This window comes from Struthio camelus, chromosome 1, assembly GCF_040807025.1.
Source record: "Struthio camelus isolate bStrCam1 chromosome 1, bStrCam1.hap1, whole genome shotgun sequence".
Lineage (NCBI taxonomy): Eukaryota > Metazoa > Chordata > Aves > Struthioniformes > Struthionidae > Struthio > Struthio camelus.
In genome coordinates, this window is record NC_090942.1 from 39,757,743 (window position 1) to 39,778,511 (window position 20,769).

At 38.7% G+C, this 20,769-nt stretch overlaps 1 protein-coding gene across 5 annotated transcripts in view; it reads right to left on the reverse strand.

The window, feature by feature from the left end:
- GRIP1 (glutamate receptor interacting protein 1) overlaps nt 1–20,769 on the reverse strand; it is a 349,131-nt gene that overhangs the window by 236,054 nt on the left and 92,308 nt on the right. For 4 of the 5 annotated variants that reach the window (XM_009671746.2, XM_009671742.2, XM_009671743.2 and 1 more), the window contains exon 1: nt 2,659–3,139. The exons of the other annotated variant lie outside the window; for it this stretch is intronic. In XM_009671746.2, coding sequence (XP_009670041.1) covers nt 2,659–2,791 — 133 coding nt within the window. In that variant the 5' untranslated portion in view covers nt 2,792–3,139. Of the gene's footprint in view, nt 1–2,658; nt 3,140–20,769 lie in introns of those variants that run through there. 5 annotated transcript variants of the gene reach the window in all.

Below are 20,769 nucleotides of genomic sequence, written 5' to 3' on the forward strand. Positions count from 1 at the left end.
TCGGGCCGAGGACACAATAAAGTCATCTTTTTCCTGTGATCCCTAGGGGCCTATTCTATTTTTAATGCTGTTTTCTTTCTGTTTGATCCTCTGATTGTTCTAATGTAGCTTCTATACTGACATTAATTCTGTCTCCGTTCTAGGCAATATTATAAAAGGGGGGAAGAGAGAATAACAAGCCCATAAAGTGATTGGCTCAGACAATCTTCAAATGCAGTAGCTAACTGGATATGTAACTCATACAAGACGACCCTTGAGGAGGGATGGACAACACTATAGGGAAAGGAAACATCCTAAAAAAAAAAAAAGCTCCTGTTCTGTTCAGCTGAGTGAACAAGTCTCTGATTTCATTAGTTCTGATATTCTGAAAATCATACCAATAAAGTGGATCCTATTCTCAAGCATGCACACTTCTAAACACATGAATGCAAAAGGAATAGCTTTTAGAAAGTCTGCGATTACTCTAAATTTGAACTGTAAGCAGCATAATGCCAGATCATCGTTAAATTAAACACGAATCGCTTCATTGTTCCAACTACATGAAACGCAGCTTAACGATAGCATTTACAGGAGCACCAGCAACATCTCTTGACATTGCGTACATCAATTTAAGTAGGTACTGCCCCTATCCAACCAAAACAGCGCCACACACAGCACAGGCAGAAAAGGCATTTGAGGAGCCATTGTATTTGATGTGGTAGCTCTATAAAAGCCTCTTCTCTTCCTGATGATTGATGAACAAATAAATCTCTAGGGCTCAATCTCCTGTGACACATTTAAGTAACTGCCAGAAGTTGCAAACTACTTGTGTCCAACTCTATAGGGCTGGACGTTATTTGGATTATTTAGTCTGGGGACTATGATCACTAATATAAGCAACATTCAAGGTCAGTTACAAAATTTGACACAGATTCTTCCACTCTAAAATACTCAGAATCTCCACAGGCTCAAATGTGAGAGAAAAAATATTCTTTTATTTTATGAGTAAAATAAAAATTAAAACAAATATTAGACATTTGGCTCCATCTTAGTCCCTCACATTAAGTCAAGAGCAATAATTTATTAATCAACATTCAAGAAATCCTTATTACATATGACAGGTTTTGGAGGGTTTTTGCTTTCTTATTTAAAAGACCTTCAAGAACAATCAGCTAGTGAAATATTCTGACAGACTGTTTTGACATATTCATTTGATTTGCGTACTAAAGCAAAAGAAGTTGCGTTCTTCCATTAACTTGAAACATTTTCACATTCTTCAGTGCTAAGTAGATTTAAATTTTTCAGTTCTTGTAATAGCATATTCCATGGTAATACATAATCTGCTAAAACAGTATCGCTCCCCAGAATAGACCTTTTCTTAAGGGATCTCAGTCTGAATAGCATTGATAAATTCTAAGATGATCAGCATTGTAAATTTTCTTAAAAACAGAAAACAGCAAGGATTTTATTGTGGAGAGTCCCCGTAAACAACCAAACTCTCTATATTAGTTTACTTCTGGAGATAAGGCAAGCATGGTGCACTTGGAGAAAACCAAAAGAAAATCTCTTGCTTCATAATTTTCCACATAATGGCAGTACTCTGTTGCTCTAAAGCACAATCACATTTATTGTCTTAGAACAAATGTAATGTTTTCATGATTTATTTCAGCAAAATGGAAGTGAAGCCCAATGATACAAAAAGAAACTGACAGCCAATGGTACATACAACAAAAAGTACATCAAACTTCAGCTGCTGAACAAAAGGCAAAGCTCCCAAATCACTGGTCACAACAGCAGAAACCTTTTAAAAAGATAATTTTTGTGCATGACTGATTCTACTGTCGCTACCTTGCACTGACAAAGCTGCATAATAAACTCAGCAACATCTGAGTGTAGCTTCCCTCACATTGTCCCTGCAGGCATTTCTGGGCATTTCCAACCCATGGGGAGAAGTCAAAGGCTGACCATGCGCTCATAAGCCTGACAGGTACAGGGAATAAATCTTAGTGTGCTGCAATTTACCATACACATTTTGCAAGGGGACTTAAGAACAGGCAGTTTATTTAGGTTTATAGCAAACTGCTGCAGTCATCTGACTGCAAACAAACAAAAACAGCTACTTAATTCTGTATAAGTGATCCTGAACGTGCAGCGACAAAGCAGCCCACTTGAGTTACCTTCTGCTGAAAAGAGCCGGTCACAGCGTGGGCTCAAGGGACCGACTCGCACTCAGCAACCAACAGCAATTGTCAACTTGAACTTATGAATGAGCGATCACTGCCTTTCTATTGCTTTAGAAATATCCACAGCGCGGCTTTACGAAGGCATTCGACAAGGGCCCATTGCACCCGTTTTCAAAACAAAGGATTTTACCAAAGGGTTTGCAACAGTAAGACTCAGTTAACTGCACCTGAAATATTAAACAGGTCTACAGACCGCGCTTACTTTGAGAGAGCGACTGTGCCACTTCAACTGTTTTTTATTCCTTGCTGGCAGTCACAGACAGATAAATCTACAATGGGAAGGTAATGTTTTAATACTTGCACCAGGCTCAGATGCCACCGTGTGAGAAATACTGTTTGGGTTTGCCGTTCTTTTTTTTTTTTTTTTTTTTTAATAATCCTAAAAGCATAATATTTCTCACAGCCAAAGGTAAATGAGGTTATGCAAAATACTTACTTCGAAAATGCTCCGAGGCATAATAATAAACATCCTCATAACCCTCATGGTAATCCTCCTCTGGCCGGTACTTTTTGCCTTTTCTTCTTCTCGATCTTCTTATCTGCTTGACAAAGCCCAAGAAGCGCTCCATCTCCTCGGCAGCGGCACCAACTCGCAGCCCCTTCGCCCTTGGCTTCACAGACAGCTGTCCGAGCACAAATTAACAGCAAACACGCAGGCAGAGCTACACCTTTTGACCAGCCACTCCGGCACCATGAAAAAAAAAAAAAACCCTTCCTTATCTCAGCTATGAATAGAAAGCATATTCTTTTTCCCTTTAAAAAGGATGGGGGGGGCTTTATCAAATCTACTAGCTGGAATATTTCAACATGAAAATAGATAAAGGAGGAAAATATTGTAGTGAGAAGTGAATCTCTACATCTCAAGCAGTTATTAAACAAAATAGAAGAAAGTTGAAGAGATCTGCCTGCCTGCCAGCAAGAGGAAACCCAGCACTGAAATCTCCCTATCCTATGTCTCCATCATTTGAAGAGGGCTGGGAGGCGGGGATTCATGTTAGTCAATGGACTGAACCACATCTCGAGGCAAAATAGGTTTCCGATTGCCAGTTAAATCCTATCCTAGCATTTAAACGGGCACAAGCTCAGGACCTCGTTTGAGTTCGTTTGTTCTAAGAACAGGAAACTCGCTAATCCATTTTTGGCATCACATGTGCTGCATGAATAAATAGCAAAGTGGTTTAACCCATACACACAGCCCACTCACCGACAAGTGTGTGCTGAATGTGTTAATTGGAGCAGCAGGGAGAAAGCTCGGCAGCTGCTAAAAAATGACACATATACCCATTGGGCATTAGTATATTCTAATCACTGTTAGATCTAAATATTAAAATACACTTCACAGACAGGTTTCTTATGGAGCTGGCGAGGCTATATGGTGATAGGCAAACAAAGGAAGCAACATCATAAGCACACCATGCAATACTCATTTAAAATCCTAGCCGAGTTTTAAGAACTTTAAAATTAAGCTAAAGCAAGAGAAACTATCCTTTGCACTGAGTGACGCTAGTAGAAAGCCTGAAAAGGTGCCCAGGACGTTTTCTTACTACTCGTCTGAATTCCACAAGCATTCCCGAAGATAAGACTGGAATTTCATGGGCATTTCTGATGAAGTTTCCCTCCCTCGCAAGAACAAAAGCAGTATCTGCTCAAATTCTATCACGCTGCCATTTACCACAGAGTTTGCTTTGTAATTGCAGTCCAGCAAACCAAGGGAGGTGTCTATGCCAGCAGGACATCTCCTGGTGGCTGGCACAAGTCCAGAATCGATCCATCACCTCCGTCAAACCATGCACCGAGCATGGTCACCTGCATCCACGCTCTCAGGAAATGCCATTTCCCGCCTATGAATACGAGAAAGTCATAGAGTCTTCCCGTAAAATTGATTTTACAGGATCATCACCTGGAAAATGAAAACCACGCACAGGTGGCATTAGTTTCTGGTGATTCACTAGTTTGCAAAGAGCAAAGCAACGCAACTTAGAAAAGGGCATAAGAAGTAAAGCAAAAGCTAGGATTGCAATTTATCACCGCTTCAATAGAAGCATGAAGATATTGATCATATTGTAGTTGGAATTTTCTAGTTTTGCAACATGTAGAAGCAGTACAGTAAGCTGGATCTGCTGTCTGAGGGTGTTACACACAATGAAAGCAGGCAGGCAAACTCTTTTGGGGACTGTTCCAGCATCCCAGCTATTTTAAAATAAGACAGTTGCAGGAACACACCCATTTTAGCTGGTGAAGCTGACAAAAATCCTGAATGTACCTAGCAAGCTCTCCACAGGAATGTACTCTAATCTTCCTCGACCTCAGCAGCCCGTTTTTCCACTGTGAAGATGCAGCCACTATCATTGCTTGACGCACACACCCTGAGGTCACTACCAGAACTATTTTTAGTGTGGTTAACTTTTATAAGGAAGTTAGCTGTGTTTTGTTACATTCCTGTTTTTATCACACAGCTTATAACTTTCAAAGGATAAGAACTTACAGGGATATTACACACACACACACACACAAAATCTTTTGATATGGACCCCTACGAATGGAGGGCTGTATATTCTCAAGGTTTCCATTCAGATGTCTTTTCTGTGCTTTGCTACCAAGCAGCAAAAACATTGTTAGCATCACGAAACACTGAAAACAGCAACTTAGCCTAGAGCAGAGACAGCAGTCTCCTCTCTGGAAATGGAAATGATATTTTGATGCCATATTTACTCCCACAGAGCGTTCTCCCTGACACTTGTGTGAGGGACTTACCTTACTTTTAGGTAAGAAAGTTGCCTGTAGGTCAGAAACATTCATCTTTAAGACAGAAGTCTTGCAGTCAATGTTTTCTAAAGTTAAATTATAAATGTCGAGTCAAAGTGATACAGCTACTTAAAAAAAAAAAGGAGAAAAGTGGAAAACTTACCCTGTTTTAAACTGCCCCGTAAATGAGAGATGAAAACTGAAATCTGGCATATGCTTAGCTTTTGCCAAGTAAATATACCTTTCTCCAGTACCGCTGCTGTTAAACATGCTGTTGTAACAGAAGCTTGTGTTTGAGATGTGGATTCCACAGTCCTAAACACAGCCTGAAGAAAGCCAGTCCCCAAACAGATTTCAGGCCTTTCCATTGCAAGGCAAGCAAACTAAATAAGGAGGCAAGGTAGCAACCAAATTCTTTCAGCTAGCACAGTAAGCACCAGTTGTAGCATACCAATTGCCTCACCATTTTCTAGAGGAAAATCAATTTTCTTTTGGGTGAGTTCTGAGTTTTTGGAAAAACACATCTTTACCTTGCACAAAAGATCTTCCCCCCTCTCGCCTAGGCTTGCAAAGTGCACCACTAGGGAAGGATTCATTGGGCACGCTTATATTGCTCATTTAGTAAAGCAAAAAAAGGGCACTAAACTGTATTATTGTCAGCGGTCAAGGTAATGGCTCCCACATATCTTGTAAAGCAGGAAAGGGCTGAGAGGGAGCACTAGCGCAACTCTTTGCATAAGCACGGGGGAGTTCATGCTCTGCTGCTCTTCCCTGTGTCCCAGCAACTACCACTGCCAGTAAAGGCCAGGCCCCATCTCTCACCCCAGAGGTGCAGGAGCGGGTGCTACCCACCGCTTCTAGCCCACAGGCTGCCAGCCTGAGCAGCTCCTCATTTATGCACCTCTTTCCTTTTCTATGAACTTAAAGTGCAGAGATAAAGAATGTCAGGATTTGGGCTGGTTGGTTGTTTTTTAAATCTAGAACAACATGAGTTCATGACAGGATTTTCCCCTCCCTAAAATATTTTGGTATTTAGGGTAATCTAAAAAGAAGAAAACATCTCAACTGTAGACAATGGTTCTATATATTATAATAGTCATGAGTATCATGTGTTTTGCCATACTATAAAGCTTTCTGAACAAAACTTATGTTGCATATGCATTACATACTACCTTTACCGCTTTGTTGAGAACACTGGAGACATTCATTAGCTAATCCTTATGCCACACCTATAAATATTTTATAATAGTCCTACTTACAAATGTATAAGCAGAGAATTCAGTGTCACAGACATGGTTTACCGTAGTTAAAAAAAAAAACCAGCTTTTCTGCTGCTCAGCATTCCCTCTTCTGTAGCTCCTTGTGGTGAACAATTCGCTCCTTGATGAAAATGAACACAGATCCTGCAACCCTCTGCTTGAAAATGAATAAAAAGTATCCCAAGAGACTGACAAAAAGCAGGAACATACTAGATGCATACAACACCTCTAGAAAGGCATCCTGATTTTATGGGGGGAGCAGAGGAAGAAACAAAGATTGACATTGAATTTTTTAACATGCAAAACATCAGATATGACAGCGCATTTCATCCCATAGTGACAAAGAGAATAGGATAATTGCACCCAAAGAGCATAAAATAAGGTGTCAGCTGATATTCTGAGGCTTTCTCTGCATTAGAATTTGGGGATCAGTTTTCTTGCGGTCAATGCCACAACAAAAGTTGCAATGTAAATATGACTAAAATTCTTTGGCTCATCCTTTCTCCAGGAATACATCTACTCCAAACAAAGCAACTGCTCTGTTGATATTTCCAAAGTGGTTTGCTTAGAAAACGCAAGGATAGCCATGCTGCCTCCAACATCATGTTAAAAAATTTTGCCAGGTGACAGCAGGTGGATAATAATATTGCTTTATCCGTTCTGATAATTAATTTGTTTAACGTAAGTTACCAGGAACCTCTATCAAACTTGACCTGACTCAGGTTAGTGACTTACTGGAAAAGACTTCATGTCAGTAATCAAATATACCAGCCCGACACTGTCCTTTTCCAATAGTTAAGCTGGGGTGTAAATGCTTCTGCAGAACCAAAATAGGCCGCTTCTACTGAAGATAGATATCAGTGTTTAGGCTTGCCTTTGTATCCATAGCAAAGATTGGTTTTACATGTAAATGTAAATGTACCTGTAAAATGCATACATCCAACTTCTTACTTGCACAGAATTAGATGTGCAGTTATCTAGGTAAAATTTCACAAGCGACATACTTGTTTTCTGCAGCACTTCTTCCAATATTTGGGGAAAATAATAGGGAAAATGTTTTGGTATCCATGGATAAGCCCTTAAGGTAGTAAATATTTATCAAGGATTTCTATCTGAGTGGGCTTGCAAACCTGGTACTTTGAAATCAGAATTCTAAGTATGAAATAGGCCTCTACGGTTTAGTACCATAAATACAGAAGGGAATTGGTACGAAGTGTTAACTGTTTTAAGCCACTATTTTCTCTTCCATTCATCATTGTGTTCTAGTGTTTAAAAGAAAACATCTTAGCTGGAGGTTCCCACCTGTATCTCCCCTTGCTTCTCTGGGGCTTTGCATGGCGGGAAGGAGCACTCTCTCCAGGACGTGACCATGCAAGGGAACGCAGAAAGGCAGCGGGAGAGACCTGTGTCAGGTTACCTCTTGGGACAAAACACAGAACTATAAATGCAAAAATAAAGATGAATATAAACAGCTTATGGAAGTTGTCTGAACACAGGAAATAGGGCTATTTTTCCCTCTTTCCTCCTCCCCAGAACCCAAAAAGATATTGCAACCTCAAGAGAGAAGAATGGACATTTTCTTTTCTAGCTCTCTTTCCACTGTGGGATGTGTTTTTGATAATCTGATGTTGTTGTTTGTGGAGACCAGCAATAACAGAGAAAGGATCTTCCAAAAACAGTTCTCCTTATTCGTTTTACTGTGTCATCTTGCCTGACCTTCCAGTTTTTCAAGAGCAGATGTTCATTTAAATGTCATAAGTCCTCACGTTAAGGCTGCAATTTTCCACTCAGAATTTGCCCTGAATACCTTAGTGTAAATCATGACCTTATCTATTTGAAAATTATCAAATGTCTGTGTTTCTCAATCTGTTAAGAAGTACTGTAAGCACACGTGGCCCATATATGCACAAGCAGTTTCATGTACAAATACAATATTGGGAGGAGAAACTAGCAGCCTACCATGCCCCGAGCTATTATAGCACCATCTGAAACCCCTCTGTCTTGAACAAGCTTCTCAATACAAGTTGCATCTTCTTCCACAAAGAAGCTTTGAGACCACTGTAAGCATGGGACATACAAGTACCACACCGCACTTCTCTCTCATTTCACAGTAGAAAAACACTTTGCAGAATAACCCGTCCAGCATCTCTGGAATATTGCTGCATGAGAAGTGCGATGAAATATTTGCATGGTGACAGAATACGGCTACTCCACTACTATTATTTTTAAAATGGAGTACTTTTTATCCATTAAATAATCAGCATGTTCCGATTTTAATACATTGCACTCCGTTTCACGAGCGGTCACTTCTATATGCTTGTCTTTCATTGCTCTAACCAAGTCACAGAGCATTGTTTTCTTCTTTCCTGAATTAAAGAATATAAGACTTATAAGCAGGATTACAGCTTTTCCGTCAGCTAATTGTTAATTAACTAGCAAATCTTTTTTTTTTTTTTTTTTTTTTTGCAAATGAACACACCAATTTTCAAAAGAGACTTACAACTTCCAATAAATACTTAGAGGAGTTATTTATTCATTTTAACATTCCCAATGACTTTGCTTTTCACAAATACTCCCTCACAAATAAGTGTGTAAATAAAACTGTGAATTCCAATAAAGGAATAAAGATAAAGGAGAACACAAAGGACATAGGAAGAGGCTACATTCATCTAGTGGGGAATGGGGGGGAGTGTTTAATTCAAGAGCATTGTATCTTGTATATTGAGAAGGCTGAGAAATTTTTGTAGCACTGTTTTAAAAGGGTCAGTAGTCAAGTTGAATTTGATGCAGAATGTATGCTTCGGGGAAAAGAAGCTTTTCTTTTTCTTTGTTTTTTCCTCCTCAGTTCAGCTGAAACAGTTTATACACATTTTATTTTTTCCCTCTCTGCTGCCTAGCGTATTTGGCTTTAAATAAGCTACTAGTTATAATACACAAATATGCAGAAAACAAATGCTAGCTTGACCAGTGTCAAAGAAATACCCACAGCTTGGATAAAATTAGGCACAAAAAAGTTTGAGTTTGCTTAACGTTTTGTGACACCAATAGTCACTCTAAAAGCAAAGACAAACAGAGTCCTACTCTAACCATGTCTAAAACCCCCAAGGGCTGAAACAGTAGATTGATATTTTAAAATACTAAAACTAGAATACAATCTTTGAGAGGTCTGAATTAAAGGTATTTCCCATCTTTCTGAAGCACAGTAGCAAATGGCCACAGGGAATACTCCCACAATTCTGCATACTGTGCTTGTGTCCATTTTATACATAAAGTATATCTCAAATCCACTATGAAATGCATATGGAGCAAAGCATCCTCCTTACTGGGTAAAACAAATCATATTTCCCTAATTTTTCAGTCTTCAAAAACTGCAGATTTCAGTTTGAAACACAATTAAAGCATATGCAGAACACTGGAAAGGAAGAATAATGCATGGCTTAAATTACAGCTCTCTAGAACAAAAATACCTAGCATATATATGAAATGAAGGTCCTTACACAAAAGCATCAAAATATTTTGTCATCTGTGGAGTATATTTCACAGTATGCAGGAGGTATGCTCTGCCACCAAGCAGCATGGAAGGGGGTGGGATTTATCCATCCATAGTTAACTGGCAGTGGAAGTGCTGAAGCTAAAGCCTGGGAATTAAGGTATGCCACAGCAGAATCCCTCAATGGATGTTCCCTCCTACGTAAAAGTTTAGGCAAGAAACTTTTTATTATGCGACATTAAATAGTTTTAACTTCTTTTACCTTATGGCATTAGCAACAATGTTTGTGAAGAAACAACATGCAGTTTCTGGCCTCCTACGCATCCTCCTGCAGATGCTTCCTATCCTACTCACTGAGACCCTTCCCTCGTCCTCCATGGCCACAGCCCCACAGTGCAGTGAGCTCTAAGTACAAACACACCAATATTGCCACGGATTATCTCACCCTACTTCCATAGGAGGAATCTCAAAACACTAAGAACTAGTGCGATACGTAACAGTGCACTAACCGCCAGATGCCATTTGAAAGAAATCCTCCTCTCTACCCATCTTCTGTCTGATTATCAATTCTCTGTATCAGAGATATATGACACGCAGCTTTATGAACTCCTTGGTGCACAGGCATTTCTGTGCTCCCTCAGCAGCACCATCACAGATGCTCCATCTCCTTTCTTACTAACATTTAATAACAGTAAACATTTGGTGGCAGTGAAAATCTACTCAGTTTCATTACTGAAAACAACCACCTGTGATGCACTGTACATGTTTGATGAAAAATCAATTATTGCGACAAGAAACTTTTGTCATTTGTTTAACAAACTGAAGAAGTGGTTAGAAGGAATAGAGGCAACAGGAAGGAAACTTGACAGGGAAGACTGCAACTAGGAAACTAGAGCAATGAAAAAGCCCCTCTGTTAAAAACAAAAACCAGGAATCTGGAAGGTGATTTATATCCTGAGCCCTCTCTGTTATGTCAGGGTCAAGAGTGGATAAATAGAAAGATCTTACTGCAGGTGAGCTCACACAAGAAGAAAATTCTGCTCAACAGTCAAAAGAGACAACTATAGACACACACTGTATTATGATCATGTGAATTTGGGTGTTAAGTGTATGTAAAACTTTATGCATATTTAGGCCATCATTCGGATGCCTGGGGCACAGGCCAGCAGGAGGGTAATGAAAAATCTGGATAAATTCAGGTCTGATAAATTAACCATTCTCCTTCTCTAAATACCCGCCACACCTCATTTTTGCCTCTTTCTTTTTGAATCCTGTGTTTTAAGTAGATCCGTACTTGCGAAGCCTATCAGGTAAAAAGAGAACAGCGCAGCAGAGAAACTTGAAAGGCAAAAGGACAACTTCACATGTAACATTGCGTTAACGAGACCCAAGTAAACCTGTCCGCAGAACTGAAGGATCACACTTTCCGTCCGCAAGACCTCTGTACAATAGCAAGGCCCATTGAACATTACTGTGGTACTTCGTCTCCCTCATGCCAAACGGCAGGTTGGCAAGCGAGAGTTACTGACACCTCTTTACGGATGAGGTTTGGCTTCCCCCCTTCCGTCCCCGTTCCAAGGGCACAGAACAGGTTCTAATTTGTTCAGGTTATAATTTGTTTCCTATCGCAAGTCCACCTTCTCTGCAGTCAAGAGAAAAAGGAAAAATCTGCCTTATAATGTTGCTGTGTGGTTGAGAAAGAAAATCCAGACAAAGCAAATACACAAACTTCAGAACTGGCTGTTCACTTCTCCTCAGTGAGACTTGTGTTCTTGGTTATTAATGTTAAGAGGTAAACCACAGGAAGAAATTCATTACATTTTGAGCTTGTAAAACTCTATCCACCTCTGCCATGAATTTTGCTATTTCAGATGCATTTCAGAACTGCTGGCAATTCATTGTTACAATAGCAGCTTAATAATATATAAACTGTGGGCCTAAATATTATTTGATGACTTGCACAGTGTTTCACCTTTCACAGGGTAATGATACAGGATATAAAACTACTTCTGTTTCTGTTTGTAAAGGACTGAGATCATTGACCTTAATATACATTTTAGGAGTCATAGGATAATTGAGGTTTCTTCTCTTTGAAAGTTAACAGTTCCCAAATCAAAGATTATTTGAGAATTTACCTCCTGTGGTGCTTAGCAGTGACTTTGAATTCAAAGTCTAACCCTAACTTTTCAAACTCCCCTTGGATGTTGCTTTGTACTTCAGAATTTACTTCATTATTTTCTTGTCACCCTCTTTATCACTGGTAAATACAAACGCTTACAAAGGTGTTCTCCGGAAGCGCTCCCTAAAACATCTATATTATTCCCTGGTGTAATGCACGCTTCCACCTTCACTCTCCCTGCCCTGTTCTCTTCAGCCAGAGTGCTATCTCCCTGCGTGGTTTCTTTCTTGGTCTACAGGTTTTCCTTGCAGCAATTTGCTACTGCAGCTCTTGGAGCTGGAGCTTCGTATGCTGCATTTAGACATCTAAATCAAAAAGCGCCTATCAAGAAGTATATAGCGTTCCTCTTTGTCAATGAGGAAAGATACAAAAGATGAATACACTGCTCAAGCAAGCTCCGTGTTTCCTAATGCACACATAAAGTGACAGAGCTCATAATTAATTACTTCAAAATACATACAAGAGACCAAGCTACTCAAAGACTTCGGCCTTCACCAACATTAACCCAAGGATAAAACAAAAAAATTAAGCAAATTTTACATCAGGCTAGACAAATTATTGAGAGCCAGTGTACAAAACAGACACAGCTAACCTCACTATCCGGAAGAGCTTTGTAATTTATTGCAGATATTCCAACTGAGAACCATATTCACTGTTTTATATGCTCATTCTACACATATAGACAACATTTCTAAAATAGTAAAATTTAGTTTGCATGTGAATTTTATAAGCTGGCTTGTTAAATATGGATATTTTGAACGCTCATCCATTAGAATATTGTTCAGAACAAGCCATTAAAACAACTGTATATAGATGGTCATGAAAGCATTCCCCCTAGGTTTTATATCATCTTTGTGCAGACCGTATCAGATGATACTGACTGACATTTAAAATTCTTTAATAAACTCTTTGGAATTTGCAATTCTTTTTTCTCCTTAAAAAAAAAAATAGGTCTGAGTTTAACCCTTAAAATTTTGGCTGCAACAGCAATACTCTAACCAAAGAGGTTTTTCAGATATTTACAGTTTACCACCCTACTCTCTACTCTTGGAATTGGTTTGCCTGTACATTATTCCATGTACTACCTACTCAACTGGTGATCACAACCTTTTTGTACTTCTATAATTCAGGGCCTCAATCTGCAAAAACTTCTAGGAGCCCACCCTCACAAGCTGTCCCACCGAGCTGAGCATGACTCCGGGTGGCACGGAGCACGATGATAATCTGCAGTTGCTGCACCAGACTCTTACATTTGCATTGGTATTGCCACATGCTAACTTCAGACATCGTTGTGCCACAAAGTTTTGTTTTACTTAAGAAAAATACTGGTGAAATGAAAATAATCCCGCACCGGTAGAAAAAGTGAACTCGTCTGTTGGGCCCAAAAACGCATTCTGGAAACTAAGGGTGATAGTTTGACATTTCATTTTCCAAGAAGTCTAAACAACCACAATAAATTTACAAATGTAGACATGCCACACTGTTAAATTTCATTTCACGGTCAGTAAGCAAACATTACCAAACTGTAAGTACTGTCATCCTCTGTCTTTTTAGTTAGAAATCTTGTAGCCAATAAAGGTTTGACCTTGAAATATTTCACAGATGGATGAATTGGCTTAATTTGCTAGTCACTTTGTTACTGATTTTGCAGGACTGCAAAGTTAGGTCACATTTGCTCTAATTTCAGGGGGAATGACTACTCACCCACTTTACAACAACTTTACAACCTGCATCATCAGTAAGAGTCACTAAAACTGCATTAACGCACCATGTGTCTGAACTACATCACAAAAACTCCGTTTTGAAATTAAAAATGCCCAGATAATACGGAAGCTAAAGGTAATTTTCTTCATAATTAGTACTCCTAGCATTATTTTAGTGCAAAACCATAAAAAAGTAAACCTGGGCGCTATTTTTAGGGACGTTCTAATAAATCTACAAAACTACTAGAAAATCTCATTTTATGAAGCCACTGGAAATTTGTGGCTTTGTGTGAAGGGTTGACTAACTTTCATAGTAAGCACACATAGGATTCTGTTCATCGAGTTTTTTTACATGGATTGTGTCTACATATCTAAAGGAAAAATCACAACTCTATTTACTCAAGGGATATGTATTATTTTCTGATACTGCTGCTGCATTTGAAATACTGCACGAGACTAGCAACACAAAATAAATAACTAAATATATACGACCGCTAACTTTTTAATGATTTATATAGCTTAAGAATTCTGTTCAGTTATAAGATATCATAATTCACTGCCACTCCAAATCTCAGTGAATACATTTAACCACATTTTTGCAGAGAATAAATATTCATTTCAGTGCAAGTGCCAAATGCGAAGTCTAATTAAATAAGAATTGCAGAACTGAAAAGGACTTAAAACTCCAATGAGTTGTAAACTACTGTAAACAAACAAGGATGTTTGAAAATATACATTTTGCATATTTCAAGAAAATGAAAATAAAAAGCAAATTAATGTTAATTTGAAGTAGTACTTGGGTGTTGCTAAGCATGTTCTTTTTGTCTCAAATGATTCCATTCTGAAACATCTACCATCTCTGTCCTACAAACATATATCAAAATAATTAATTTCACATGCTGCAAATAGTTACTCTGAAACCATCAAGACTGTTCTGACAATAAAAGTAAGCTTTATTCGACACAGGTTTGGAAATAGTTTCTCCCACACACTTTACTTCCCTTCAGTCTCTTTACACTGCTGTCTCAATTCTCATTCGGAGCAACCCATTCTAAGAGAGCGAGACCACTGCCCAGCATGTTGACTCACGCTTCCTTTTATTCCCCAGTCATGGGACAGTTCCATCTATCTGTATTTTCCACGGTTTGATTTTAGACAAAGAGGTAAAATCTTTGGGCAGGCTCTCTCCTGTTCAGTAATAGTGTTTTTAATTTACAATGATGATGATTACTATTTCCTTTAAAAATGAATTCTCTGAACACTATAATCTATTAAGGCCAATGGGAAAACCTTCATCGACTTTCAAGGAGTTTTTCTGACAGGTCCTAAATTCAGGATTGAGAGGAACCTCTAAGAGGTTCCTAAAGAAAATCACAAATATGCAAAGAGGAGAAAGGGAAAAGAAACCCTTATTTTATTTCCTGTGTTCTTGGTGTCATCAACTGTTAAAAATTAGCAAAAAATCTAAAAGCTGAGATTTGACAGGTAAGGGAAAAATAAAACAGAGAGTTGGAGGAGAAAACACATGCTTTGCAGTTCTGTCTTTAGGAAGTGACAGCTCTGTAATATGGTGCTTATGTGTCACAGAACTGAAGACTGTCACAATGCCATATTTTGTAACAAAAACATAGGAATGGAAGAATTTGTGTCACTAATTTTGGAGAAAGAATAACCATCTGTTTTAGGAAAACTATTCTATATTCTTTAATAGAATATACGCTGGTTAGGTGAAAATCAAATTCTATATTAATGCATGCATTACAGATTCATGAGCAGCTATGTCTTTTATTTTACATAGCATATTTAATGACCTCTTGAGGGAAAGATAAAAAAAAAAGAGTCACATTTAAGTTTATCAAATGAGGATTTTAATTAGATGTAATAAGACAGCTCTTGTAAGTCAGTGCAGCCAGTCTACCTAGAGTCCCTTCTGATGCCACTTGCAAGAGGGAAAAGGAAAAACATGTTACTGAATATTAACTTGAAAGCCTTGCTGCCAGCTCCAAGAATGTATTGTGTGCCTGATAATATTTTAAAAGCTGCTTTAACACCAGCTCATGGAGTAAAGTAAATGAGAACCAGAACTTACATTTCAAGAACAAGTTCAAGGCCTTCAAAATTTAGGGTAAAAGCTTGAAAATGTAATGTAAAGACATTCTACAAGTCAAAAAGCAAAGTCCACATAAAGGCAGACCCTTCTCTACTAACCCCTTCCACTTCCTCCCTCCCCCCCAAATTTTTCCTCACTTGTATGTTTTTTGAAAGCTATGTTAAGATTTTTAAGTCTGATGCAGGCAACATTGTGCTGTCCATCAAGTAACTTATTTGACTTCACAGTCCTACAACCTTTGTACAACAAAAGCTAGCACATGGACTGGGACACCATTTAAAATAAGGTTATATTTCTAAGTAGAGGGAAAAATACAGGAAAACCAAAACATACGCCTATTCGCAAAATGTGAGGTGAAAAAACATTCCAGATTTCCAGGAGAAATGAGCTTTTCTTCAGCAACTCAGAACTGAGGTACCAGAGCTGGACTTTGCTTGGTGTCAGCGAAGAAGAGCCGAGGGTCACCGTGAGCATTCCTGTAGGCACCAGGGCCCTGCAACCACGAAATGGCTGCAACACTGCTTGGGGCACTGCCTCATCGCGCCCCATTCTTTCTGGTTCTCACTCATCCACCCACTTTCTCTTCCCGATGAACAGTCTGAACTCAAAACGCTTGGACTAAGCTGGCCATTATCACCACCATCAGGAGTGGTGGTGATATAAATGGACCGACCGTTATTCACCAAAGGAAGATGTTAGTTTCAAGGATTTTCCTGGGCTATTAGCAAGTTAACTTGTAGCGAACGCTGCAAAAAATGAGGTCACAGTATTTGAAACAATATTAAAATAGCAGCACCGAGTTGCAGGGGGTTGTCTAGAAACAGGGTTATGCTAACGCATGTATAAATTTACTTAAAAATTTTCAATGCATTAAATTAATGGCCCGACTGCAAGGGAGGAATTACAAATTCAAACCACATGCAGGCCTTCTTCCAAACTCATGTGTATTTATTTTTTAAAGAGCATATCAACATCCATTAAGGACAAAGAGAACTAACTAATTTTCATCCTCACAATTACGGTCTATATGATTTAAACTCTTACATTAGTTTAAAATTGGACCTAAAACTAAGAGCCAGTCATTTGTGATTATTTACAAGAGCCCATGGCACTTGCATGTAAGATAGGTGACAAGCCCTGATGTCTCGGTCATAAAACTCAACAACTGTTGGTAATTACACTATATTTGCATAAAGTAGATCTTCCCCGCCATTGCAACTGGTGAAGCTATGGCTTGGCTTGTGATAAACAATCTCAAAGCTATTAGTAAACATCTTCGAGAACTCAAGGAGATATAAGGCAACTAGAAAAGGTCAACTACACTCTTCCAAGGAAAAACAAAGCAGGAGGGAGGGAAGGAGAGAAGGAGGGAGAGAGATCTTTATACAGTTGGCATTAAACTTTCATTCATGGAAAATATAGAATACAAAATAAATACATGCAATAAACGGTTTGAAGGCACCTGGGAAAAAAAAAAAAAGGAAAAACAGCCAACCTGGATTTCTGATGAGCAAATCATGTCAAATCAATAGCAAGACAGCAAACCATGTGGACAGAGAGGACACAACAGATATCACGTAACATTCTCAGAAGTAAGCAAGACACATCACTCTTTTAAAGAGAGTTCGCCTATCTCACAGTGAATGCAAAATTGATTGGAAAGCTATATCAAGATTTCTAATTACTGATCCAATATCCAAACAGAAAAGCAAATCACTTGGATTTTTTGGGATCCACTGCTATTCAATATCTTACCTTCTTTCAATACATATATATCTAGCTCATGAATAAATCCTAAGACATCACCAGTCTTAGAGGGACTGCAAGCCCTCTGGATGATCAGATTAGACTATAAAATAACCAAACTGAAGTAACTGTCTGAAACAAAACAGGATGTCATTCAATAGGGACAAATGCAAGATATTCCAGTCAAGCGGAATATTCAACTATATAAACTGAAGATGAAGCACAAGTGGTTAGGTGGATGTTCCCTGAAAACCATCTGAGATCACAGTCATTCTGAAGCTGAACCCAACTCCATAACGTCCAAAATGTGCAATCTAGGCAAAAATAAAGATATATTTAATAGGACTATAGCCTGCTAGACACAAAGTTATTTCTCCACTCTCCTCTACACTGGTAAGTCTCAACTGAAGACGTCTGTCCAGTTAAGATGTCACAGTTCCTCCCCCACCTCCAAAACGAAATGGAGAGGCATGAAGAGAAAATGACTAAAGATGTTTTAAATTTAATCTGAAAAAGCATTAAATGAATTGAGGCCATCTAGATAAAGCGGAGAAGACTGAGGTAGAAACAGAATAAATAAGAGTACAAAAATGTTAAAGACTGCAGGAAAGAAAGAGAAAACCTCTTTCCCCTACCTACAGAAATTACGAGCTTACATCTCAGAAATGAAGATTCAGGTGGAACATAGGGTAAAATATGCTGCAGAAAAGAGTGGTAAAGTGTGGAATGGTCTGACAAAAATCCCAAGAAATTCAACAAAGGCAGACACCAAGTCCTGCACCTGAGATGGAATAATCCCACTCAACAGTACAGGCTGGGCACCAACTGGAAGGGAAAGCAGCTCTGCAGAAGAGGACTTAGTAGGGCCTGCTAGACAACAAGTTGAATATTAGTCAGTGGCACATCCTTGTAGAAATGAAAATCAACTGCATACTAGGCTGTATCAGTAAAAGCATAGGCAGGAGATAAAACAAAATGATTGTTCTCTGCTATTCAGCATCTGTGAGACTACATCTGCAGCCTCATTTTGGGCTCCCTGGTACAGAAAAGGAGATGGCCAAACTGAAGTGAGGAGGGCCACCAACATGATTGGGCACTGGAGCATACTATATACAAGGAGAAGCTGAAGGAGCTGGGGCTTTGTTCAGTCTTGAGAGAGAAGGTTAAAGGGGAATCTAATTGCTGTTTTCAAAGTTATGGTGAAGACAGAGCCAGACCCTTTATTCTCAGAGGTGCACTGTGAAAGGAAGAGAAGCAATGGACACAAGTTGCAGCACAGGAAATTCCAATTATTCCAATTAGATCAGGGCAGGGGGGTGGGAACAACCTTATAAAAAGCGTGGTAAAACATTGAAGGTTGCCCAGAGAAGAATTTCCATCTTTAGAGATATTCAAAACTCAACTGGGTAGTGCCCTGAGCAACCTGACCTAGCTTCGAAGTTGGATTTGTCTTCGAAGTTGGCCCTGCCTCGAGCAGTGGGTTGGACCAGATGACCTTCAGCAGTTCCTTGCTGCCTAAAATACTTTAGAATTCCTTGCGATACAACCTCTGTGAGGAATGACAGAGACAGTGCCTTAGGCTAAGAGCTGGACTAAACAGTCTCCAGCGGCTCATTCCAGCCTTTTGTTCTGCAGTTCTGAAGACTGAAAGGTACTAAGAAATCTTCCTAAAGAATAAGTGTTTCTGTCTCTCCTACATGTACAGTGCCTACCTAGTTTATTTTAGTTAACACATTGTAACTATAAATAGAAATACAATCTTACATGCTTAGAAATTTACTACTGATACATTCAGAAATTAATTTTAGATACCAAGCCACATTAGAAACAGTAAAAAAGAGAATGGAGAAAGTTACCTTAGTCAGCATATAAAATTACATTTTCAAATACTTGCTTGTCCTCTCTGAAACGTCCAGAGAGGCTCATAAGCACTCTGCCGACAGCCAGAGCTGGAATCTCTCCTGAATACTGGCCTTGCAGCGTGCAGTGACAGCGGAATATACAGGGTGCAGTGATTGCAAGAAATTTTAAAATCTCTTCTTAACTTTTGTGCTGCTGCAGGCACTCAAAGACAGAGGAAGAGCAGCTGTATTATATAGGGAATTTACTTTGGGATCTTCCAGTAAGATTCCCAAGGCAGAACGAAAAACCTGTCAGTTGATCACCTATGAGCTTTCTAAAACCTATTTCAGGCTGCATATATGATCATATAGGCCACATGCTGCCCTATTTACGGTATTTCAGAGCGTCTAATGGCCACAGATAATATGTGGAGGCAGCAATAATGCATGGAAAAGAACTAAATGCTAAGCTGATTTCTTTTAATAAAGAAAAAGGATATTCTTAAGTCAGAAGGTTCTCTAACCTTCTCTCTCATATCTAGATGTTGTTTTGTCTGCTCAGAAGCAAAATAAAAAGGCCTCTTTAAACTGGAGATCAACATTGAAGTGGAAGAGGTAATGTTTTTTCCTCATCATGAATAACTTGTTTATAAATATACTAGGTTAAAAAGCCTGCCGTAAATAACAATGAAAGAGCTTAGAAATATTTTCATTCATCCATTAGTTGTGTGAGAAACCACAGTAACATCAGTTATCTAATGTGACTGATTTTATCAGCTTACCAGAATAGCTATTGCCTGCATGATCAAGGTCACTGGTTTTTATCATATTTCATGTAAGGAAAAACACAACTACCACCTTACATGACCACTTTTGTAAAATTCAAAACAAATAAGTAACATAACTTTTGTGTTATTACAAGGAAAACTAATGCATGCTGCCATTCTGGCTGTGTAGTTCTCAATAATCCATTACCAGATTGTTCTAAGCATGATTTCTAGACTTTTTAAGTGCTATGAAAAATAGGTGGACTATTGGCCAGCAGTGCCTTTTTATTTGAGACACTTTTGTCATAGCTCATTTTTAAAAGCCAATATTCCATTTATTCTGACTAAACGTGCAAAAATCTTTTCAGTATTAAAATTAAATTTACACCAAATACGCCAGCACAATTCTCAAACTTGACAATATAAGTTCTTTTAGATGCATCTCATATGCAGGCAATAAAATCTGGTTTTCATATAGAAAACAACAGAATGCTCATTTTTTTTGAGAAGCTTGAAATCTCAGTCTGCCTGTAAACATCTATTTTTGGTGTCTCCTTTATACAGTAATTATAAATATTTTTGGTGATTCAACTATATAAAATACGTGTATATATACATATTACCCACATAGACTACAGGCAGAAACTGGTCTGATCTTTAAACTTGCACGTGTGCATGTATCTTTAAAGAAATGAACAATTCAGCTG